The sequence below is a fragment of the Thamnophis sirtalis genome, unplaced genomic scaffold (genome assembly GCF_051295495.1).
Source record: "Thamnophis sirtalis isolate CommonGarterSnake01/CBP01778 unplaced genomic scaffold, rThaSir2_p1.2 scaffold_1, whole genome shotgun sequence".
Taxonomy (NCBI): domain Eukaryota; kingdom Metazoa; phylum Chordata; class Lepidosauria; order Squamata; family Natricidae; genus Thamnophis; species Thamnophis sirtalis.
In genome coordinates, this window is record NW_028261381.1 from 163,397,763 (window position 1) to 163,422,835 (window position 25,073).

At 41.0% G+C, this 25,073-nt stretch overlaps 1 protein-coding gene across 2 annotated transcripts in view; it reads left to right on the top strand.

Moving 5' to 3' along the window:
- Positions 1-12,960, top strand: part of PTBP1 (polypyrimidine tract binding protein 1) — a 38,940-nt gene extending 25,980 nt beyond the window's left edge. For both annotated transcript variants that reach the window (XM_014072766.2, XM_087702394.1), the window contains 5 exons: positions 2,216-2,249; positions 2,698-2,790; positions 6,196-6,412; positions 8,531-8,608; positions 9,568-12,960. In XM_014072766.2, the coding sequence (XP_013928241.1) occupies positions 2,216-2,249; positions 2,698-2,790; positions 6,196-6,412; positions 8,531-8,608; positions 9,568-9,700 (555 nt within the window). In that variant the 3' untranslated portion in view covers positions 9,701-12,960. The remainder of the gene's footprint in view (positions 1-2,215; positions 2,250-2,697; positions 2,791-6,195; positions 6,413-8,530; positions 8,609-9,567) is intronic.
- Positions 12,961-25,073: the final 12,113 nt, after the last annotated feature.

Below are 25,073 nucleotides of genomic sequence, written 5' to 3' on the forward strand. Positions count from 1 at the left end.
AGTAGTAAAAGGAGGATGCAGTAATAAAATGTTTCAATTCTCCCTGAGCATTTTCTTATTCTTTCTAAAATAAAAATTAAGCATTCAAGCACCTGATTAATGGCTACAGTGTCTCCTGAAGTGAGTGAGCAATTAATGAATTAAGCAGTGTAGCATCAGGCGCACTATTTGTTCAATCCTTTTTCATGTTCAGTTACATAATAGGAGGAAATTCCTAATAAACTTACTATGGATTTAACTGGAATTGCGACAGAGTGGAAGCATATTCTATCTTAAATTATCCTAGCAATCAGGTATATCTACATTTTTAATGAAAAACACCTTTTGTAGAGATCAGAAAATAAGTAAGTAAATTCTTTAAAATTAGAAAAGACTATTTGAACCAAGTGCTTCTGAAAATAGAGGGAAAATGTCTGGAACTGAATACTGGACGAGCATACCGAAAATACAAGTTACTATAAAATTGATTGGCTCTCTTTTTGCATCTTAAATTTAGCACCGCAAATCTGTATGAAAAATACTCTGTAGCGCTTTTTAGTTAGTATATCTTTGAGAAATATTACAACCAAAATTCAGAGTCTATTTTACTCAGTAGATATGCCCAAGTGAGTATTGCTGAGCAACTGATTTCATGCCTCTTTGTGTGTTTATTTTACTCATTCATCCAGCTTCTCTCTTGGGCTAGAAGCTACGATATCTCTAGTGAAGCTGAACTAACGACTTCAACTTTTTATTTTTCATTGCTTGTATAATCAGTGTTATAGAAACTTAATCTGTGCATACAGTTAAGAGGCAGTATTCTCCAGAGGGACTCTCCATCTCCTCCGCCCTTCGCCAGCATTGTAAACTATAGGAGACAGGAGACTGGCAAACAATTGTGGCTAAGGAGATGTAAACTAGTATGGATTCTCAGACTTTTGACGGGTTTTGTTTTGATTACTCTTGATTTATAAATGTTGCCTGCAGTCTCAAGCTAAAGTGCTACCAAAGTGTGCCTGTCAGTTGTTGGTATACAGACATTTTAGGGTATCAACGTTGTATCTCATTTGCAGTGTGGACAATGCTGCTTCACACTTTGGGTATTAGAAAGACCACTCGAGACACCTTTGTGCCACAAATTTACTTTATTATGTACATAGGGTGTTCTACAAGGGGAAATTAGGTTAGATTTAGTTTGGCATCAACGTCATCATAGCTGGAGCTTTAACCTAAATATCCAGTGGGGAAAGAAGAATCCAGCCCTCACCCAGATTAAAGTTGGATTTTTCTTCGGTTTGGTGTAAATTTGATGCCAGATTAGTCTGAATTTAAAGCCAGATTGTTTTTAACTTCCAGCAGGTGATAAATTATCTTAATGATATAGATTTAAAACTGATGACTCCATGAGGCCTGACATTTCTCACAATCATCAGTTCCCATCAGATTTTGGAGAGAAATTTAAAAATTTTGAGATTGAAGAGAACCTTTTCACCTGTTGCTTGAAAACCTCTCCAGGGTTGTTTAAAAGTAGAACTAAGTAAACACTTCCGCTTTAGAAAGCTGATGGGAGTCCTTGGCAGGTTTTTCTATGGAGCTTTAAATGGCCTCTGCCTCCGTTTCTTGGCACTGTCCTTGAACCTTGCCATCATGCCCTTTAGTCACTCTGTTGCAATACTGCCTCTTCTTCTTAGTTATATCTTACTTAAGTAAAGTGCTCTTCTTTTATTGTTGTGTTCCACTAGGTTAAAAAAAACCTATTAACTAGTTTTTTTCTGTTGGAAGTGTTGTATGTTTTAGAAATCTATAAATCTTTACTGATGGAACACGGCATATTTCTTTTATGTATTTACTGACCTGTTTTTTGCTACTTTTTTCTTTTCTCTCCACCCCATCCCTCAATATTTTTTTTCCCCTCCCCTTCTCCTTGATCCGGAATTTCTTTGCCAACTGACTGCACGGTACTTCTGCTTCCTGTTGTTGCTTGAAACAAATATATATACATATATATAAAAATGCCCCCCTCAAAAAAAAAAAAACCTTCCTGCTCTTCGGAAACCAACTTGCCCTTCAATATTAACCATCTTGAAAACTTCATCATCCATCAACCAATTTCGCCATTTCCTGCGGGGACTCTACCTTTCCTTCGTTGTCGACGATTTGCGCAACCTTCACTCTCCCCTCCGATTCCTTACCTCTTCCCTGTCCCTCCGCTGCCTTGCTCTGCTGTTCTCTAAAGAGAGTTACACCCCAATGCCTCTTTATTCTTTTCGGTATGTTATCATTCACACTTTTTTTATTACCTTTTTTCATTTTGAGATTTTACTTTGGGGATAGCAAGTGTGATTGAGGGAGGGTTTGCAGTTGGTTGAATGCTCCAGTTACAAAAGTTGTGCTGTTTTAGTTGCATTTTACCTGTTGTGCATGGTTTTGATTGCATTGCATGTTGGTTGGGCAGGTCAGAAAGAGATAGCATGTGAAATGGTTCGTCTCAGCTCTGCTGGCGGCAGTTGGCATTTCGTTGGGTGCTCCCTAGTATGCTTATAAATACAGTACTCCAAGGAATTGCTCCAGTTTTCTGATCAGATTTATCCTCAGCAGAATAAAGCAACTTTTAAGTGAAGTGAAAACAGACTGGGGTTTGAATGGGTCTTGGATGAATTTGAGATAAGTAAAGTTTCTTTCTGAATACCTGCTTTTTTCTTTGCTGACTTCCCTAAGGGGTATATGGTGATGTACAAAGAGTGAAGATTTTGTTCAATAAAAAGGAGAATGCCTTGGTTCAAATGGCAGATGGCAATCAATCTCAACTGGGTAAATATACATTTCTTAATTATTTTGTGTGGCGAATAAAGTGGATCTATTGTTTTTTGCTGAAACTCATTTTATTAAAAGCAAATTATCATATATTTTATATATAATACATAGAAATCTTTATGCTTCTCCAACTAAATGTTGTGTTTCCTTAATCATCCTGCTTTCTGTAAGCTATTTCAGAAGTAAAATGCTGTTTTGTTCATACTTTTTCCAGAGAGGATACATTTGTACGCATATTTTTCTTTAATGCATTATGCTCTTGGTTGGGGGGGGGGTTCTTAGTTGACCAAAAAATTCTGAAGTCTTCTTATGTTTTGGCATGCATATGTTTTTGAGGTTGGCATAATCTTGTGCATCAGGCATCTTTAAGGAGGTGCAAGTATTCAGGACCAAAGTGGGAAAGTGCTTTGAATCTTACATTTCAATCCCCCACTCTGTTTGTCCGGTGCATCTGTAAAATGCCATGCCTTTTCTTTGTCTTGCACTGGCAGCACCAAGGCTTTGAGCTGGGTCCAAAGGGGGTGTGTTACTTTGGACCGCCTTAAACATTAGAACACCTCAGTGAGGAAATGCAGTAATAGCACAGAAAATTAATTTCGATTAAATCTAGTGTACTGATATCATCTGTCTGGAAACAGTCTTGCATATCAATCATATTAAAAGCACAACATAATCCTGAGAGGTTTCCCTTTTGAAACTTTTCAGGGTTTTTCTGTGCCTTTTATATCATTAAACCTTGTGGCAATACATAGCTGTAACATACATTTTTTTGGTCGTGCAGAGCATTATGGAAGCTGTTACCTGTCCACATCAGAAATTAGTTTTGTTAACATACATTTGCAAACTCACTTTTTTCAATTGCCTGATGGAAATGTAGGAACCGATTCTCTGGATTCTTCCACAAATAGGTTTTTGTGCTAGAAATCAAATTCTATTGATTATTCCACCCCAAGAATCAGGTTAACACTGCAAATAACAGCATATGAAGCATGTCATCCTTTTAGCCTACAGCAGTGTACAACGTAAGCTATGTTCCATCCATACCAATTTGTCCTCTTGTCTTGATGGCAGAAAACTAGAGTTAGCTCTGAATTTAACAATGAACCTTATTGCTTATCCTTGAGAGAATACCACTTAGAATTTTTTCATTACCTAAAGCATTTTTATTCTTCTCCTCTTCAACCATATGCTCTCAGGATGGCTTAATCATTTTTAAGGTTACTGCCTATATATATATATTTGAAGAGGAAAAAAGGTGCAGCATGTTCTATTTTCTTGGTCTGAGGAAGCAGAAGGACCCCAAATCATGTTAAAGCCACAGAAAAGAAAGATGGCATTCCTTATTGCTATTTTTTAAAACTAATTTCTTTCTCCAAGGGGCATTTATAGTGGATAGAATACAGTAGTCTTTAACTTATAACCAGAATTGGGACCAGAATTTATGTTACTAAGCAAGTTGGTTGTTAAATGAGTCACATTCAATTTTATGACCTTTTGCCACAGTTGCTAAGCAAATCACTCGTTAAGTGAATTGTACAGTTATTAAACGAATCTGGCTTCCCCTATTGATTTTGCTTGCCAGAAGCTGGCCAAGAAGATCACAAAGGGCAGTCACATGACCCTGGGACATTGCAGCTGATTTAAATACATGGCTATTTGCCAAAGGCTAAATTTTGATCATGTGACTAGGGAAGCTGCAAAAATCGATCACCGTTGTAGTTTTGGATGTTCAGTTAATGGTTATAAGTCAAGGACAATTTGTATTTTCTTATTAAACCCATTCCTCACATTTTGTATCTATATATGACTCTCAGGAGCCCATTGACTGTCCTATGAGAATAGAACAGCTAAGGGATTTTGGCATTGTCTGAAGCAATGGCTTTAGCAATGAGGTTTAAGTCAGCACAGTTTATTTCTTGACAAAATAAGTGCTATGCCATATTGAAAGTGGAACTTTTCTACCTATGGCTATGCGTCCATCCTGGTTCTCCTGGACCTCTCAGCGGCTTTCGATACCATCGACCATGGTATCCTTCTGCGACGACTGCGGGAGGTGGGAGTGGGAGGCACTGTTCTGCGGTGGTTCTCCTCCTACCTCTCGGACAGGTCGCAGTCGGTGTTAGTTGGGGGGCAGAGATCGTCCCTGAGGCCCCTAACATGTGGGGTACCCCAGGGTTCGGTCCTATCACCCCTACTATTTAACATATACATGAAACCGCTGGGCGAGATCATTCGGAGGCACGGGATAAAATACCACCAATATGCGGACGATACACAATTGTATTTGTCCGCCCCGTGCCAACTCAATGAAGCGGTGGACGTGATGAACCAGGGTCTGGAGGCCGTTAAGAACTGGATGAGTGCTAACAAACTGGTACTCAACCCGGATAAGACCGAGTGGCTGTTGTGTTTCCCCCCCAATAATTTGGCTAATATACCAACGCTTAGGCTGGGGGGTCAAATTTTATACCCCTCAGATAGGGTCCGCAACTTAGGAGTCCTCCTGGATCCACAGCTGACTTTTGATCACCAGCTGTCGGCTGTGACCAGGGGGGCATTTGCCCAGGTTCGCCTGGTCCGCCAGTTGCGGCCCTACTTAGATCGGGGGGCTCTCACGGCAGTCACTCGAGCCCTTGTGATCTCTAGACTGGAATACTGCAACGGGCTCTACATGGGGTTGCCCCTGAAGTGCATCCGGCGACTACAGTTAGTCCAAAATGCAGCCGCGCGAGTGATAGTGGGCGCACCACGGTTCGCCCACGTTACACCTGTCCTCCGCGAGCTGCACTGGCTGCCTGTTGGCCTCCGGGTGCGCTTCAGGATACTGATGACCATCTTTAAAGCACTCCATGGTAGTGGATCTGGGTACTTGAGAGACCGCCTTCTGCCGATTACCTCCCTAAATCGACCAATTAGATCGCACAGACTGGGCCTCCTCCGAATCCCATCTGCCAGTCAATGCCGACTGGCGACCACGCGGAGGAGAGCCTTTTCTGTTGCTGCCCCGACCCTGTGGAACGAGCTCCCCATGGAGATCCGCACCCTCACCACTATCCAGACCTTCCGCGCAGCCCTCAAGATCTGGCTCTCTCAGCAGGCCTGGGGATAGGCTCTTAATTACCCGCCCGAGTGTTTGATTGTTGAATGAAAGTTGGGTTTTATTATTTTTCTGTTGTTCACATATTGTTTGTTTTGACCTTGCACCTCCCTTTCCTTGTGGTTGTAAGCCGCCCTGAGTCCCCTCAGGGAAAAGGGCGGCATATAAATCCCAATAAATACCTAAATACCTAAAAATACCTGGTGGTGGAGAGGTTTGTACAATTCCATTAAATAAATGCATTTGAATCTGCGCTGGAAGCCAAACTACTATAGGTTATTTTCCTTTTTCTCAATTTTTGGCAGCCATGAGCCACCTCAATGGTCAAAAGCTTCATGGGAAGCCCATCCGCATCGCTCTGTCAAAACATCAAACAGTGCAGTTGCCCCGTGAAGGACAAGAAGACCAAGGGCTGACCAAGGATTATGGAAACTCCCCTCTTCATCGTTTTAAGAAGCCGGGTTCCAAGAACTTTCAAAACATCTTTCCCCCTTCTGCCACTCTTCACCTCTCCAATATTCCGTAAGTAGTCCACTTGTGTTCAAAGAGAGCAGTCCTAAGGTAACAGAAGTTTGGCTAATTTTTTGCTTGCTTTCAGATCTAACCGCAATTCATATCAGCAGTACTCACAGTTATGTCATGACTTTATCATATAATATCGTTTTTTAGGGCTTCAAGCATATCAACTTGGTACATGGATTTGTATCAGCAGAGAAAATCCTATATCTCCATTTAGCAATAGCAGTTAGACTTATGTACAGCTTCATAGGGCTTTCAGCCCTCTAAGCGGTTTACAGAGTCAGCATATCGCCCCCACAGTCTGGGTCCTCATTTCACCCACCTCGGAAGGATGGAAGGCTGAATCAACCTTGAGCCAGTGAGATTAGAACCACTGAACTGCATATAACAGTCAGCTGAAGTGGCCTGCAGTACTGCACCCTAACCACTGTGCCACCTCAGCTATTTATTCAGCTTCTCCCTTGTCTACTCTCCCATTGATCTCAGATATACTGAGTCTCAGATGAGGTTTTGTGCTCAGTGGTGGCTGATAAGAGGCAAGAGCAACAATTTCAGGTGCAGCGTATAAGTAATCAGTTCAGTCCCCAACAAGGATTATCTAATCTTTCTATGATAGTTGCTGTTTGGGAGAAAGATGTCCGCTTCAGAGACAAGGAGAGAAGAAATGAGCTGTTAATACTTCATATTCTAGCTTTGCCCGGTGCTGTAGCCTTCACACACATTATCTGGGGGAAAAGTGATTCCTTAATTAAAACAGGCTCTTAAACTTAATTTTGAGCGTAGTATCTAAATACCTTAAGTAACAAGTAGCCCTGCATTTTTTGTTTTTGGGAATCCTTATTATGTGAGCTTGTCATGTACCTCAAATGCAATGTGAATTAAGTTCAGGATAGCTCAGAAATTCATGGCCTCCATGATGCCTGTGAGCTTCTCCCACTTGGAACAGGCTCAACACATCCAGGTGATGGCACTCTGAATTTGCCTTGGAGCATTTGGCATATGACTGGAAGGTGGATGATACCTCCTCCTTGGTCATGGTAACTTGTAAATTGCCTTGTTTGTATGTAGCTTGCCGATACCATTGGTCTATATTAGAATGGGAAAATTAATTAGATGTCTTTTTCTGTTAATGACTGATGATTCTATAAGTCATAGAATTGTGATTAGAAATAAATGACATTGAACAAATGATAAAATGGGCACAGAACTTTGGCTATAATATTGAATTAGACAAATGGGAAAAATTTTGGGGAATAAATTTAAAAATGACACTATCAGTGGCATACAAGGAAAACCAATACAAAATGTTTTACAGATGGCACCTGGCACCAGCAAGGTTAGCTAAAATCTTAACAAATACCTCCCCAAAATGCTGGAAATGCGAATCAATACACAGAACATATTACCATTTATGGTGGACCTGTGAGGAGGCTAAAAATTTTTGGAAAAGGATCAAAAATTGGCAATAACGGGTTAAAATAGAATGGAAGTTTTTTTTATTAGGAATTATGTCTGTGATATACAAAAAAGAAATCCAGTATTTAACACTACATATAATTACGGCAGCAAGGATTGCCTTTGCCCAGAAATGGAAAAACAAATTAATCCCAAGCGAAGATGAAATAATAAGAAAGGTTATGGACTGTGCTGAAATGGATAAACTAACTAAAAAATCCAGGGAAAGGAAGAATCAGAATTCTACCAGATATGGGATAAATGGTATAGGTGGATGGAGGAAAGAAACAAAAATCAATGAAGGAATATAACGAAACTCAAAAATAATAGTTATGAGTAAAATAAGAGGGTTAAGAATGGTGAAATCCAAATGAAATACAATAGAAGGCGAAATAATATAAGGTGAGCAGTATCAATTGATGATTGCTATTATAAAGAACAGGAAATTCCTGTTCTTATTGTATAAATGTGGTGTACGTCTAATTTGTGTGTGTGTGTATTTTACATGTTTGTAATAAAAATCTTTTTTTTTTTAAAAATGATGTTGGAATGATACTTGTTGATGTTTGCTGAAACGAAGCAAGGATTCTACATTTTGGGGAGGGGAAAATCTGAAATCCCAGTCTCCGTTGTTCAATTTGTGCCCAATTGTTCCTCCTACTCCAGGCCTTCAATAATAGAAGATGATCTCAAGCTGCTCTTCTCAAGCAACGGTGGGATGGTGAAAGGCTTCAAATTCTTCCAGTAAGTGGCCCTTAGTTTTCCTGGAGGAAGGGAGGAGGAGAGTCAGTGGTTTCCTTGAATGCTTCTCTGTTTCATGCTTGAAGAGTCCGTTTCTCTGAAGGTTTCTGTTTGCTACGTGGGAACGTCTAGCTTTCCATAGGCAATAGGTGGAGCAGTCTGTCTTAAACTGGGAATACGTTGGGTATATCCTGTGAATAATTGCTTATTTGTGAGTTGATAACAGTTTGAGGCTGCTGCCACCACTACCAAAATATTTGTGCCGAACAACAGAGTCCCTCCCCCTTCGCAGCCTTTTATTTTTGGGGGTCAGGATAATATTCAAAGCTGGGAAACCGAATACTTAGATCGAACTATTCAAGAATGACTGGTTCTATATAAATTAGTACAGGTAGTCTCAACTTACGACTGTTTAACATTGGTCCTAAGTTACAGCTTTGGTCTCCCCTGTGGTCATGTGATTGCAATTTGGGCCCTTGGCAGCTGGCTCACATTTATAACCAGTCACAGTTTCCTGCGGTCACGTGATTGCAATTTACTACAATTTGTCAAATTTTCAGTTTTTTCTTAAAAAAGCCCATTGGGGAAAGCTGTATTTGCTTTAATAACCACAGTGATTTCCTGCTGTAAAAATTCTCACAAAATCAGGTCTGACTCAACTTATGTCTGCAAGGATTTACAACAGTCGTTCCAGTCCCAATTATTGTCATCGGTCGGGGGTTATCTTTTGGATTTTGTATCCGGCTTTTAGCATTTCTCTAATTTAAAGCCTTTAAAAAGAAGTGTTGGTTTATTTTTTCATAAGAAATTGTCCATGAAATCACCTCGCTTCGGAATGTAAGGGATTACTATCCATGATAGTGGGCTGATGCTAGACTCTAATGTTTGAAATGAACTGAATTTTGTCTAGGATGCATATTGCTTTTTCCTCTTTCTCCTCTGACCGGAGTTGTTTTTGGCAGGAGAGACCGCAAGATGGCTCTCATTCAGATGGGATCCGTGGAAGAAGCCATTCAGTCACTCATCGACCTCCATAACCACGACCTTGGTGAGAACCACCACTTGCGTGTGTCCTTTTCAAAATCCACAATTTAAGTGCTTTGGAAAAGCATGCAGCAAGATGGACCTAACTGAAAAACAAAACACCACTCTTCTTAATAGGCTCAGCCTTGCTTTTTTTTTTCCAACGGCTGGACCACCAGCAAGGGGTGGGACAACTTCCATCATTCCAGAAACAAAAAGAAGCCACTTTATAAGAGAGAGAGAGAGAGAGAATGCAACTGAAGTGACCTTAAACAGATTTTATTTTTTTAAGGAAGAAAACAGTTTACTGTTTTTTTAAAAAAAAACAATGAGTAAATCTTAATTCACATTGCTATAATCTTTCTTGCAGAGAATGAGATAACAATCTTTGACCAGGAAAAAAAAATCACAAGCTTAAACGTTTACATTCTTTGGAAGCCTCTCTGGGAGTCTTTTACCTTTTCTCCCATACTTCAACAAAAGAGTCCCTCCCCTTCCCCAAACAGCTTATCAACTTCACAGTGATGCCTTTATCCATGAGCTCTGGAAGAGACCCCCAAACTGTGCAGTTAGCTTTAGCATCTTTTTTTTTATTATTCCCCAAACACAGTTGCCTTGGGAAGGGGAGAGGGAGCAGAAATTTTGCCTTTTCCCTCAGCCTTTCATTGATTATCCTCTGGTGCCTTAGACATTTTCTTTACCTGAGGTAGAAGAAACAGTAGATACTGGGGAAAGTTGAAGGTTGCTGCCTTCCACAGAGGAGGGGACAAGACAGATACCTTTCTCAGTTAAGCAGTCTAGACATTCTGCCTAAAATGTCTTAACTTGCAGATGGTGTTAATTTCTATGCCCCCCCCCCCATGTTTCTCACCATGAAGGCTGATTAAAAATAAATCCTTCATTAATAGTCTATTGAAGCTCAGATTAATGAGGGGATGGAGGAAAAGGGAAGTTTCCTTATCCTGCTCGTCAACATTTCATTGTCTGCAATAAGTTTCATCGGGGTCTGTTCAATACAAGGAATCCCAGTTCAGTTCATAAATTGAAATCCAAGAACAGATCTGTTTGGAGTATCAAACTCCATGAACTTGAGTTTGAGATTAATATATTTTGGGCTCTTACTTAAAGGGTTAAGATGCAGTTTAAACTCCATTCCTAGATTCACCCCTTACAGCAAGACCTCTTATAGTAGTAGCTTCAACTTTTTATTTTAATTTCTTTTATTATATTTTTTTTTTACATACAATCCTGTTTTTGCCTAGCAATACTTTCCAGTTGACCAAATATTCTAATTCATATATAAAAAGGCAATAGTATATTTTCTTTTATAGATAAGATGGTATGAATATATCTGACTTGCTTTTCTATTACCTTTGTATCCTGTACTCTTGTATTTTTGTTTGTAAGCTGGAAAACTAGTGCAGGAATTTAGTTTATCAAGGTGATTTCATGGCTGAAAATTAATGTTATACTTTGAACAATATTTAAAGTAGCGACCGTCACTCGTTTTTAAAAAGGAGATCCATGTTTAAAGGGTCATCTTAGTTTAATAACCATGCTTTCATTTAAAGAATATAAACTTAACAACTTTTTCAGAGTAGCACCTAAAATGCCATCCTTAGTGGCCTCCAACTTTTCCATGCTGATCTACCTTCTTTGTATTCCAGTGTTGCCTTACATTGCGTTCCAACTCATGTAAGATTTTTAAAGACAAACCAGAATCTTATACTTAATATCAGGGTTACTTACTCAAATTGTGGACCAAAGTTATTTTTTCAATGTATGTGATGTTGTCTCTCAAGTCACTGTGTTCCCTGCTGTTTCACATGAGCTGTTGATGTGCTTTTGTCATTGCTTTTGGGAAAGTCTTAACTTTTTTAAAAAAAAATCCTCCCCAATATTATGGGGAACCAAACTATGCTGGAGGAATGTGTGATATTTTGAGTGAGGTTCTGCTTGGATTGCCAGCATATAATACCGATTTGAGCTATTAAACAACTGTTCTCTTGGCCAAATAGTACCACCTCAGAAAGCTTCTGTTAAACAATTCCCCTATTAAGAGTTTTTCATCACAAATATTGATTCACATAATAAGAGGGTGCTAACTTTGGGGTAAAGGGCAGCATGGCAGAACTTGGAGGAGTGTCTGACCACATGCACAGGGCAGCTCCATTCCAAACCTCTGCAGTCACAGATAGAGATAGCCAGAGGCTGGTCCAGAGCAAGAAGTTTGCCACTAAGACGTCTTTATGCAGTGCTGTTGGAGAATATTACGTCTGTGTAAAAAGTTGAATGTGTTCTTGGCCAACTTGCCCCAATTAAGCCATAGTTTCAAATGGGTTGTTGGGAATGGAGCGTAAAAGCCTCTGTTTCCCTTACTTACTCTGCAGTACTGGGCTGGCAGGCAAGATTGGCAGTAGCCATTCTTAGAGGATTTAGAGCCCCGTGCAGGCAGTAGAGGAATAGAGTCCTCCCTACATACCTAGCTCTGTTCTAAATGCCCAGAACAAGGACGAGGGGCATTAGAAGGAGGTGGAGGGAGGACAGAAAATAATTTCCCAATGGCTGCAAGCTCACAGCCAATACTTTTTGACATTCACAATATTAAATTTTAATATTAAAAGTTAAAGGGACAAGTGCTAAAGAAGATCCTTTCGGACTTAGGCCTTCACAATGATTCAGCCACCAGTGGCACTCAGAAATAACACTAGATCCTAGCAGAACCTTGGTTAGAATTGTCTGAAGTTTAACTTTCTAAGTGTTCCATAAGCCTCTCTTGTCCTCGGAATGCAACCTACTTGCTGACCTCTTCGATAACGTGAATCAGTCAGCAAAACATTAAGATTTTTCTTTATGTGTTTTTTCAAGAAGCACACAAATCTTATTGCAGTTAATTGGGAAGAGGGGCTTCATCTTTTTTTTTCTGATCCTGTGTTTTGTTCTGTTTTCTTTTTTTTTTTGCATGTAAATGTGAGTAATGAGAAAAAAGGTGTAAATATTTATAATTTTTTATACCTGTTGTAAGACATGAGGGGATGGCAGAACTCGAGTTTTTACAGCAAAACAAATGTATTGTATATTTTGATAACCAACTATTAAAGGTTCAGTATTGGGGTTGGGATGGGAGGGCTACCAAACACACCACAAATTTGATTGCCTGGCTTAAAAAATGTAATGCAAAAAAATTGAAATTAAAAGTATTTTATAACAAAACGTAGTACCCTTTTCTGTAGTGTTTAGCTATTTGCTTGTTTGGATTGTAGAAAGCAGTCAATGGCCTATCTGTACTACTTTTTATTTTGGCTTTCAATAAATGTCTTCTGTATTCTTTGCTTCTGTTTATTTTCCTACCTGTATTATTGTGCTATTTTTGTTTTGGCTTAACACCCCTTCCTCCTGTAATGTGACTCTAGCTGCCTCCTATTTTATGCAATCTTTTTTCTCCCATGTTTCTCTTGGAACTGGTATGCATTGTCTACATCTAATGATGTAGGGATCTGTACTCAACACACAGGTCCTCCTTTGGAGTACAAAAACAAAAATGCCAATAAGATGATTTGAACTAAGCCTCTGTAACAAGTATGGCTTTTGCGACCTGTAGCAAACTATTGTGTCCTTTCTAATGATGACGTGTACTGGTAGTCCTCAACTTACAACTTGTCACTTAGGACCTCCTGAAAGCCATTTACTGCCCAGTTTCCGTATTCACACAACACATCACATGACTGAATTTTGGGTGCTATGACCATCATAGCTTAACTGAAATTGTAGGGTCAATTATGGTTAGTCAAGGACTGCCTGCAATGAGCTCTTTTAGACCCAAATCATCTCACTGAATTTCTTACACTCGAACTTGATTTATGAAATGACATCATCCTATTAAAAATGCAGCTTCCTCTGGGTATTCCATAAGGTGGAATTTTGGCTACACATGTAGGTTTCTGAATATGTGTGTGGAATTTGAGATGAGCCTGCTCAGAAGGGAAGGCAGTCTAGGTCTTAGTGGGAAAACTGACCAGTTGCCTGACACAACAACACAGAAAAACAACATTTCTGGAAGAATTGGAGGGGGGGGATCCCATTGCATTTACCGCTGCTTGCCTGGTATAAATCTTTCAAAACCCTTCAGCCAGCCTCATTTCTCTGAACAGAATAAGATTAAAAATTAATAATCTGCCCCTTTTAGTTTTGATTGTTTTCTGGTGTATCTTTTTTAATTGAGAAACTTAATGGAGAAATTGAAAGTGTGGGATACTCTATAATATGTCTAATCCTGATTACTTTTTGTTATTTAGGGTTTTGCTGGAAAATAAATGCCACAAGATAAATTTGCTTGAAAATAAATTTTGTTACACAAAGAAATAAATATGTGGGTAATATTTACCAAAATTAGGAAACACAGTAGTAAAGAAAGCTTCAGAAGATATTAAGATATTTGTCTGAAAAGTCTTACTACATTGTTACTTTGCAGTTCTATCTAAAAATGTACGCACCCCTGATCAAACTGCACATTTTTAAAAAAATACACCATTCCAAACTCGATACAAATCTGATTCACCATTCACCAATAGTTGGAGTTGCAGAATTGAGATCAGCTGAACCTTAGGTGGGCACGAGAGAGCAGGCATAGCTACAGAAAAGGTGTATTACCTGACAGTCCCATTCTTCCCTACCTCTTTTGGCATCTTCCAGGTGTTTGGTTACTTGGCATTCTGGAAACGATAGTCCCAAAGCATCTCAAGGTGCATTAAATTAAGGAAGACTTAAGTTAAAAGCTTCACTTGGGCCCGTATCAGCACTGCTCAGTGATTTTGTTCCTGTTTCTGCCTACCTATTAATAACTATGTGTCAGCTAAAATTTAAGCAAGAAGCTCTTTTGGTCTGGTGATGGCTATCTTGCCTTTGTTGTTCAGATTATATAGCAATAGCAATAGCAGTAGACTTATATACCGCTTCATAGGGCTTTCAGCCTTCTCTAAGCGGTTTACAGAGTCAGCATATCGCCCCCAACAACAATCCGGGTCCTCATTTTACCCACCTCAAGGATGGAAGGCTGAGTCAACCCTGAGCCGGTGAGATTTGAACCGCTGAACTGCTGATCTAGCAGTCACCTGAAGTAGCCTGCAGTGCTGCATTTAACCACCGCGCCACCTCGGCTCTTCCGAGATTACCATGTATGGTGATGAGATGTTAATTATTGGCTATCGATAGGATTCTATTCCTTCAATTTTATTACAGAGAAGTGACATCTTTATATTAAATAGTGGTAAGGGACAAACAGGATGGCTATTTTCCATTCTTGGCTCCCCTCATTCCACAAGCTGAACTCCAAATGTACCTTATTTGACAATAATTTGAATGGTTCTTTCTAGAAATTCTGTTGAATGGGAAGATGTTATTTTTATTTTGATGGTCTCCTGCTTTCCGTTGTCATGCACAGCTTATGTGTCTCAACAGAATCCAAGATCTGCAACCTTTTCATAATCATTGTTTTTTTTAAATTCCTGTGTCATTTATTAACTCATTTTTAAGTCTTACATGGCTATTTTCTGTTACCTGTTATCTTAAACAACAGGTTGTATTGTTTAGTTAATCTAAATCTTAATCTTAAATAATTAGATTAAGGTTACCAATCGGTGTGAAAAACACAGGATCTTTATTTTTGGGTGGTTTACTATTATGCATTCATCAACTTTCAGTGTTGACTGAGCTGCATCCAGGCCTTTTCAGAGTTTTATCTAGAACAGTGTTTCTCAACCTTGGCAACTTGAAGATGTCCGGACTTCAACTCCCAGAATTCCCCAGCCAGCATCTGCTGGCTGGGGAATTCTGGGAGTTGAAGTCCGGACATCTTCAAGTTGCCAAGGTTGAGAAACACTGATCTAGAAGAAGAGGCGGGAGAATTCAAAACACCCTAAAAAAGGGAATCCTGATATATATGGGAAAATTTTAAAGGAGTGTGTCCCATCTGGGTAATGAAACTGCCTGTTAGTAGATTCTGAAGACACAGTTAAAACAATTTACAAGGCACTTGTTCATTATTTTGGGCTTTTCCCTGGCGAACCATCAAGATCAGAGGTGGGCAAGTATAGCAATTTTGCAACTTGTATATAGATTGGTAAACAGATCATACAAGCTGTCATAGTTGCCCATCCCTGATCAAGATGGCAGTACAATAGTGAGATTTTTGTAGATCCACCAAAGTATTTCTGAGAATGGTGTGTTGGTTCAAGTAGAGAAACTGCAGTTGGCCCCCATATTTATCTGTAACATGTTGATTAAGAACAGACAGACAAGCTGTATATACCCTACCATATGGAATACAGAGATCATCATATTACAAAAGTTTGGAGATTTATTATAAAAGCTTCACAGAAGTAGGTGTGTTAAACTCCGCGCACCTACATGCCTGCCACAACAGTTGGCAATTTATTAATATTGGGGGTAAAATTCTGCTCCTGCCTCGTGATGATGCTTCCTGCAAGCTTCGATAGGCTAGGAAAAAAATAGGTTGGCTTTTCCCCCTGCTACATAGCAACAACCCCTGAGGCAAATGCTCTGTTGTAGAATTGGGGGTCCTCTTCCCCCTGTGCACTGCACCTTTTACCAAACACCGATCAGGTTTGCAGTTGTAAAATGGCTTTGACTTCTCAGGCCTTGAAAATCACTGGAAAACAAAGAGGAGTTGGCATTTAATGTGATTTTTCCCTACCAGAATGGACCACCAGGAAAACGTTTCCCTTGGGAAAATGCGGAGCATGTCTGGCTATTATCGACGGGCGGTGGGAAGAGATGCCCAGAACTGGGGATTTGGGGGGAGGGGAGATGTTGCTATGGTGACAGCAAGGTCAGTAAGGGAGCTAGGGCAGCCCCATAAATCATCCCAATGAGCTGTGAGAATCATCCGCAGTGTCAAACGGGGCATGTGACCTGAGATCGTGTGCCCCTTGGAATAAACCCTCCCTTTCTATTTCCCTCCCCCTCCCTTAGGAGTCCTCAACAGGTGGCATCCGTCACACTCAAGCAAAAGAGGAACATCAAGTTTCACAACTGGCTTGTTTTTTGACCTGTGGGCAGCCAGGCTGCTTCCCCTATTTGGCTTAACTCCCCCCCACCCCTAACTTTTCCATGACAACCTGGTCCCTCCACCCAGCCTTTCTGGATTCCCACACTGAGCAGTTCCAGGGAGACCCCCCTCCCCTATCTCGCCCTGGGCATGTTTTGTAACAGATGAGGCCCCCTTCGCTGACTCTGTCCCACCAGCGCCGCACTGGCTCATCTTGGATAAATAGAGCAATTATGGCTTTGTCAAATTCTTCTACATCTTGGGGGCAGGGTGGGGATGTCTCATTTCTTTGCAGAAAGTTCCTCTCGCAAGAATATCCAGGAAAAGAAAATGTCTCCGCAAATTAATAAGCCAGGCACGGGCTTTTTGTGCACTAAAAGGTGTCACATTATGTGAATATCCTTTGGGTGTCTTTGAAATGAAAGGGGATTTGCCTCCCTGCATATTTTATGCTTCCCTCTGCCTTTCCCTGCCAGAATATTTTTGTGATCTACTTTAGCAGGTTAGACTTTGAAGCTTTCTGCTTCAATTGGAGGAGGGCTAAGTTCTCTCGTGTCACAGAGGATGGGCACCCAATATGGAAAGGCATCGCAAGCCTACCTGTCCTCTCCTAATATGACACCATGTTTGAAACGCGCGCAAAGCCCCTTCAAAGACAGGTATGGCTTGGAGAGCTTGATTACATGATACATCTAATTCTTAGGGTCCATAGAAAAATTAATTGCAGTTAGACTTATATACCGCTTCATAGGGCTTTCAGCCCTCTCTAAGCGGTTTACAGAGTCAGCATATCGCCCCCACAGTCTGGGTCCTCATTTCACCCACCTCGGAAGGATGGAAGGCTGAGTCAACCCTGAGCCGGTGAGATTTGAACAGCTGAACTGCAGAACTGCCCAAAATGCTGCCCAAAAGATATTACACAAACTGTAGTTCATTATTAGTGGTAGTACTGTAGGACAGCAGTCACCAACTGGTGGTCTGTGAGAAAATTTTGGTGGTCCACAGAAAAATTATTTGCATTTTTTATATTGCACTAAACCAGGGGTCCTTCAACTACGGCCCCTGGGCTGGATATGTGCAATGAATGTCTGTGTTGCTGCAGAGAGTGTTTCCCTTTTGGGTCTTTTTGTGTAAATTGGAGGGGGGCAGAAATTCCAACTTGGGGTCTGCTTCAGCCTCCTGGTGCGGGGTTTTGGGTGAAGGCTGAAGGGAAGTACTGCTGATGGCGAAGAACTGGAGGGCCTTGTTCCAGTGGGACTGCATCATGGCCTGGAACTGGCCTGTTGCACCTCCTCCAGGCGCCAGTACCTAACCTTGCACTCCCGTAGGTCTTCCCTCTGCTTGGAAAGCCTATGCTTGTAGTCCTCCGTGAGGTGCTTCTGAGCCTCCTCAGTCAGAATTTGAACTGAGCCAGCTGTTTTGCCAACTCTTTCTTGTGGCTGCTTAGCTCCAACAACTGCTTCCTGTTGGGGCCCTAAGGAGCCCAGGCGGGCAGGGGAGGAGTGGCTGGGAGGGGAGGGGGGCATAGAGGCTGGTGAGGCACCCTTTGACGTGCGTGACATCAAGTTGGCCACACCCACCCAGTCACAGGACCACCTAGCCATGCCCACCCAGCCGGTCATTAGGCAGGTCATATTAGTGGTCCCTGATGTCCAGAAGATTGGTGACCCCTGCTGTAGGAGATGACCAGACTCTGCCACAGGGAGGGGTAAAACGTGTCATTAGTCATGAGTCCCTGCGCACCGCCAAGAGATCTAGAATTCCTTTCTATTCTTAACTCCCACAAGAGATCTAGAATTCCTTTCTATTCTTAACTCCCACAAGAGATCTAGAATTCCTTTCTATTCTTAACTCCCACTAATTGCCCTTGACCATTAATAATTCAGATTATTGTAGAGATCTTAAGCTTGCAATAAATCTTTATACTCTTTTGAAAGGTCTGAATTTCCTGATTTCCCCAGCACTTGTCAAGTGCCTTGTGATAAGAGTATGTGGGCTACCCACTTGTGCACTAGGTAATGTCATAAGAGGGAGTAACCTGTCCAGAAGGCCCCACATTTCCTCATTCGAAAGAGGTTCAATTAGGGTGCTCTTCAAGACAAAAATATTTGTTCCACATATGCTACGAATTGGCCATTGCCTCTGTTTGCATCCTTTTTATCTCTTGCCCATTCTAAAGAGTTGAGTCTTTAAGACTGTCCTTTAATTTTTTCCCAAGAGAAACGTAAATGAAATATGAATGACCTGGTGGGGAATCGAACCAAAGTAATTCTGCATCATCTCTAGAGCTTCTTTCTTCTTGCTTCTGGTGCCCTGTTTTTGCCTTGCTTCTGTGTGCCATTCTCCACCCACCGTTCAGATTCAAATGTTTCCTTCCCCTCGGAGAAGCTGGATCAAGATTCTTTTTCCCCCCATGCTGTCTCACTCACCAATCCACAATGTCCCTTGTCTCAAGTACAAGAAAACCTAAATACTAATACAGTGCAACGGCAGAGTACTTTTTAAAACCTAAAAAAAGAGTGGAAGAGACTTTATATTCTGGGCTTCTGTTCAAGATCGTTTCGCTACAGTGGTTCCGTCTCATAAAAGTCAGCCGAGCTTGTTAAGCCATAGCATATTCCTGACACAATTGGTTTGGTTTGGGGGGGTGGGGGGATTGTCCAGAGAGGTACCGTGTTTTCCCGAAAATAAGACAGGGACTTACCCTGGGACATATTTTTCGGACTATAAGAAGCACCAAGATTTCAAAGAGGTAAGTAAGAAAAAAAAAAGGTTTTGTCCTTCCCGGCGCCTAGGAGCACTCTGCAGGCTTCAGCAGGGCTGGGGGAAGGCAAAAATGCCCCCATTTTTCACCACAACAGGCATTTTTCCCTTCCTCCCCCAGCCCTGCTGAAGCCAGCAGAGTGCTTCTGGGGGGTGGGGGAAGGCAAAAAAAATACCGTTTGGGTGGAAAATGGCCCGTTTTTCACCAAAACGGGGACATTTCTCCCTTCCCCTAGCCCTGATGAAGCCTACAGAGTACTTCTGGGGGGTGGAGGAAGGCAAAAACACACCCGTTTTTGCAAAAAATGGCCCGCTTTTCACCCATTTTTCACAATCCACGGGATTGGGCGGCATACAAATGTTATTAAACTTCAACTTCAAAAATAGGATGTGGAGGTGGGGCTTTGGGAGGCCAAAATGGCTGTATTTGTTGTATAAGATACACCAACATTTCCACGCTCTTTGGGGGGGAAGCGCGTCTTATACTCCAAAAAATACGGTATTTTATTTTGACCCCTCGAAATAAGCACTTGGCCTTATTTTTGGGGAGATCTTATTATTTTTGAGGTGCAGGAGGCAGCGAGCGTGGTCACCTCATGGCTGCTGCTTGCAATATTTTTGCAATATTTTCAGGGAGGGCTTATTTTTTGGGGAGGGCTTATTTTAGCGCATGCACTCAAAAGCCCGATTGGGCTTATTACCGGGGAGTTCTTATTTTCGGGGAAACCGGGTAAGAATATGTGATTTAATCAGCAAACGGCAGCTTTGCAAACTTGAAGCTTTGAAATGGAGACCAGCCTCATGTTGCAAGCCATTTTTGCCCTGCCTGTGCAGTCTCAGTCTGAGAACAATCAATGCTCACAGCCATGTTCAACCGTGGTACAAACATTTGCAGGACCTTAAAAAGTATTCAAATTATGTTATAAAGATGTATTGTGATTGGATGATCTTAGGATGATTTAATGGAATGTTATCATATAATCCTATTCTAGATTTTGAATATTATATATAAAAGGATGTAAAAACAATTATAGTCAAATTAAGGTTGAGATGTAATAATTGTTATATACATGAATATAGGTGAATTTAAAATATGCAATTGGATGTGAAAAGCAGGTGGTGACTATGGAAGAGATGCATGGAAATACTGTAGCCAACCGACACACTTTCTACAATTTGTAATGGAAGATGGTATTTTTTTATTTTTATGTTTTATTTCTCCTTGTTCAAAAACAAATAAAAATTGTTTTTTTAAAGTATTCAAATATATCCCAGGTGCTAGGAGGTGATGTACTTGGTCATCATTCATGCCACGAATTGTGTGCTGTCCTTTTAACTAACCTTGTCTGCGGATATTAATGGCCCAATCCTATGTGCACTTGAAACTTAAGAGGTAATTGTAGTGCATTCAGTAATAGTTGCTCCTGGCTTAGTGCAGATAGTCCTCGGCTTACAACAATTCATTTTGAGACCGTTCAAAGTTACAACAGCACTGAAAAAAAGCTACATGACTGTTTTTCACGTGTGAATGACCTTTGCAGCATCTCCATGGTCACGTGATCAAACTTCAGATGTTTGGCAACTGGCTCATGTTTATGACGGTCGTAGTGTCCCGGGGTCATGTGATTACCTTTTACGACCTTCTGACCAGCAAAGTCGATGGGGAGACCAGGTTCAGTTAACGATGTTAGTAACTGTTAAGTTAGTAACATGGTTGTTAAGTGAATCTGGCTTCCACATTGACTTTGCTAATTAGAAGGTCCCAAAAGCAGATCACGTAACCTCGGGACACTGCGACCGTCATAAACATGAGCCAGTTTGCCAAGCATCCAAATTTTTTTTAATAATATTTTTATCATACGTTTTCCTTTGTTCTACATCACATTTTCAATTTTGCAACAGCAGTATACTAGTTATATCCTTTTTAAATATACATGAAGTTATACACCCTAATCACGGCCATTTTTCTCTTAATCATATAGTATAGTCTCTTTATATAATAGTGTACATCATAATTATATCCGTTGATGATTAGGGGACTGGAGACTAAAACATATGAAGAACAGTTGCAGGAACTGGGTATGTCTAGTTTAATGGAAAGAAGAACTAGGGAGACATGATAGCAGTCTTCCAATATCTCAGGGGTTGCCACAAAGAAGAGGGAGTCAAGCTATTCTGCAAAGCACCTGAGTGTAGAACAAGAAGCAATGGGTGGAAACTAATCAAGGAGAGAAGCAACTTAGAACTGAGGAGAAATTTCCTGACAGTTAGAAGAATTAATCAGTGGAACAGCTTGCCTCCAGAAGTTGTGAATGCCCCAACAATGGAAGTCTTTAAGAAGATGTTGGATAGCCATTTGTCTGAAACGGTATAGGGTTTCCTGCCTAGGCAGGGACTAGAAGACCTCCAAGATCCCTGCCAACTCTGCTATTGTACTGTATTGTATTGTTTCCATGGTTATAACGTAACATTCTCTATATTTATCACTCGATACATTTTGATTTACAGTTGTGTTCAATCCGATATTACTTGCGATATATATTCTTCTTTATAACTTTATACCTGTATTTGTTTCTAGTTTGTTAAACTTCTTTCATTATTAATTTTCTAAGCTCTGCATCTGCTGTCTAGCCAATTGTGAGATAAGTCCCATATTGAGTAGTATTCTGTTTCTCCTTTATCTTTAAGTTCCATCATTAGCCTGTCCATTTTGACACATTCTAATATTTTCTTTATTACCATTTCATCTGTGGGTGTACTTCCGTTTTTCCAATTTTGTCCATATGTGATTCTAACCGCTGTTATTATGTGTAACATTAAATACATTGTTCCTTTATTGTATTTCCCCGGAAGTTTGCCTAATAAGAATAATTCTGATAGTAGGTCTATTTGACCAAAATTTTGATCCAAATTTTGATCACATGATGATGGGGATGCTGCAACTGTCATGTAAAAAACAGCCATATCAGTTGTTTCAGTGTCATTGTAACTTAAAAACGGTCGCTAAACAAATAGTAAATCGAGGACTACCTGCATATAAACTCAACCACAATCCAACTTTTGATCTGCCATGTACAATATTGGTGAATATGTAGGCTGGAAGAAGATGTACAGATGGTTTTAACTCATCACTTTCCAAAGGATTGCTACGATTTCTCACTTCTAAACAAAACAGGTAACAACAAAATTTCTGGACTCATATATGTTGTAGCATGCAAATGAATTATCTGCCCTTTGCAGATTTTAGTTTTAAAATATCTTAATAACATGAACCATGTAACATTTGCCTTGGGTTTCTACTGTAAATGTGTACATATGTATTCATGCGTGCACACGCACAGAAACCCAGCCGTGTTTTGTCACATTAAAATTTTTGAAATATCAGACATTAGATGTTGAGGAGAACAATGGAATGCTTCCGATTTAAGGGGGGAAAGATGCTTTGAAATGTGCACACTACACCTGTTTCCAACAGCTTAAATCAAACGCTTCAAGGTGCTAGTCGTAACTTATAAAGCCCTTCATGGTATTGGATCTGGGTACTTGAGAGACCGCCTGCTGCCAATTACCTCCCACAGACCCATTAGATCTCACAGGGTTGGCCTCCTCCGGGTGCCATCTACCAGCCAATGCCATCTGGCTATTACCCGGGGGAGGGCCTTCTCTGTGGCTTCTCCGGCCCTCTGGAACGAACTCCCCGCAGGGATTCGGACCCTCACCTCTCTCCAGGCCTTTCGAAAAGCCGTCAAAACCTGGCTTTGTCGGCAGGCCTGGGGGTGATGAGTTCCCTCCCCTCTCAACATGTATGGTTGTGCGACTGTTGTCTACTTTTATTATTTGTATTCGTTTTTATGTTCCCCTTTTTCCCCCTTGAATTGTTCGCCGCCCTGAGTCCTCCCGGAGAAGGGCGGCATACAAATAATAAAATTCTATTCTATTCTATTCTAAATGCACCTTTTCTCACCTCATCCCAGCCTGCTTTATTAGAAGCTCATTCTTGGTTTTGCAGAGATGCACAATCCAAAAAGACCAACTGCTAGTCCAAATCAAGATGTAAAAATGGTAGAGGGCCCCTGCAGATTTTACTCCGCTAGTTGTTGCCAACTGTAGTGGAGACGTGCGCATCTCCGTTTCAAGGCCATTGAGCCAGCATTGTGCAAAGACATTTCCACAGCCATGTGGCCAGCATGACATCACAGAGGGCTGTTACCTTACCACCAAAGTGGTACCTATTTATTTACTTGCACTTACACATTTTTGAACTGCTAGGTTAGCAGGAGCCGAGGCGAGGACGGGAGCTGATCCTGGGTCTCGAACCTGGGCTACTAGCTTTCCGGTTGACAAGCACAGTGACTTAGCCATGCGCCACCCCAAAACTAGATGTACCCTGTCACAAAGTTGTAAAACTAAGGACAAGATAAATGGGGAAGGATGCATTAGTGTAAGAAGAAGTTACACTAATACTCCATCTACTGAATGCCTAAGAAACAATCGTGCTCTTTAGGGCTGGGCTGGAAGTAGCTTTTGTGGTCTGTGTGTGTAGGGAGAAAGCATTGCCGAGTACATATTTATGTCTCTGCAACTCTGCTTGTTAGTCACTACGGAAACAGGAAAGGGAAGGTTAGAAGAACATATAATTATCCACCAAAGTGATGTAACTTAGCTTGTGAGTTGCCTAGTATACAGGCAGTCTTCAACTTACGACCATAATGGGGACCATAATTTCCATTGTTAAGCAGGGTAGTTGTTAAGTAAGTAGTGCCTGATTTTACAACCTTTTTGCGGTGCTTGTTGATGCAAATCACAGTAGTTGTTAAGTATATCATTCAGTTGTGAGTGAATGCAGCTTCACAGGTCACAGGTGTTAACAAAACTCCAGTTTTCATCTATTTGGATACGAAACAATTAATCCGAAGCATTTGCCTTGCGAAATAATTTGACAAATAATTACGGAATAGTTAAAAGACATTCCTCCTGAGAGACAACCAAACAAGAGACAGGTGGCACTATTTCCGATTAACATTTTATTAAAAGGCATAAGCTCTTGTGAGCTGCAGACCTCAACATTAGAGACTTGGTGTGAGCCTTTTAATAAAATGTGTTAGTTCGAAAAGATGCTAGTGCAGTGTTTCTCAACCTTGGCAACTTGAAGATGTCTGGACTTCAAATCCCAGAATTCCCCAGCCAGCGAATTCTGGGAGAAGTCCAGACATCTTCAAGTTGCCAAGGTTGAGAAACACTGTGCTAGTGGCTTCTTGACATTTTCTGTCACCCTACACCAGTGATGGCAAACCTTTTTCACCTTAGGTGCCCACCGCCATAATTTAATTCTCCACACCGTGTCCCCGGCGCATGTGCATGTGATTCCCCTCCCTGGCTGCCCCACACATGCTCGCACTGCTTTCTTGGAGCCTGGGGAGGGTGAAAACTGCCTCCCCCCATCCTCCGGATGCCAGAAACTGCCCGTTTTCCAACTTCCAGTCTGTTTTTCACCCTCCCCAGGCTCCAGAGGCTTCCTATAAGCTTGGAAGAGCAAAAAACAGCCCAACATGCAAATTGGAAGTTCGGGAACGGCTTTCTGGGTTGCCCATTGGGCCATTTTTCTCCCTCCGGAAG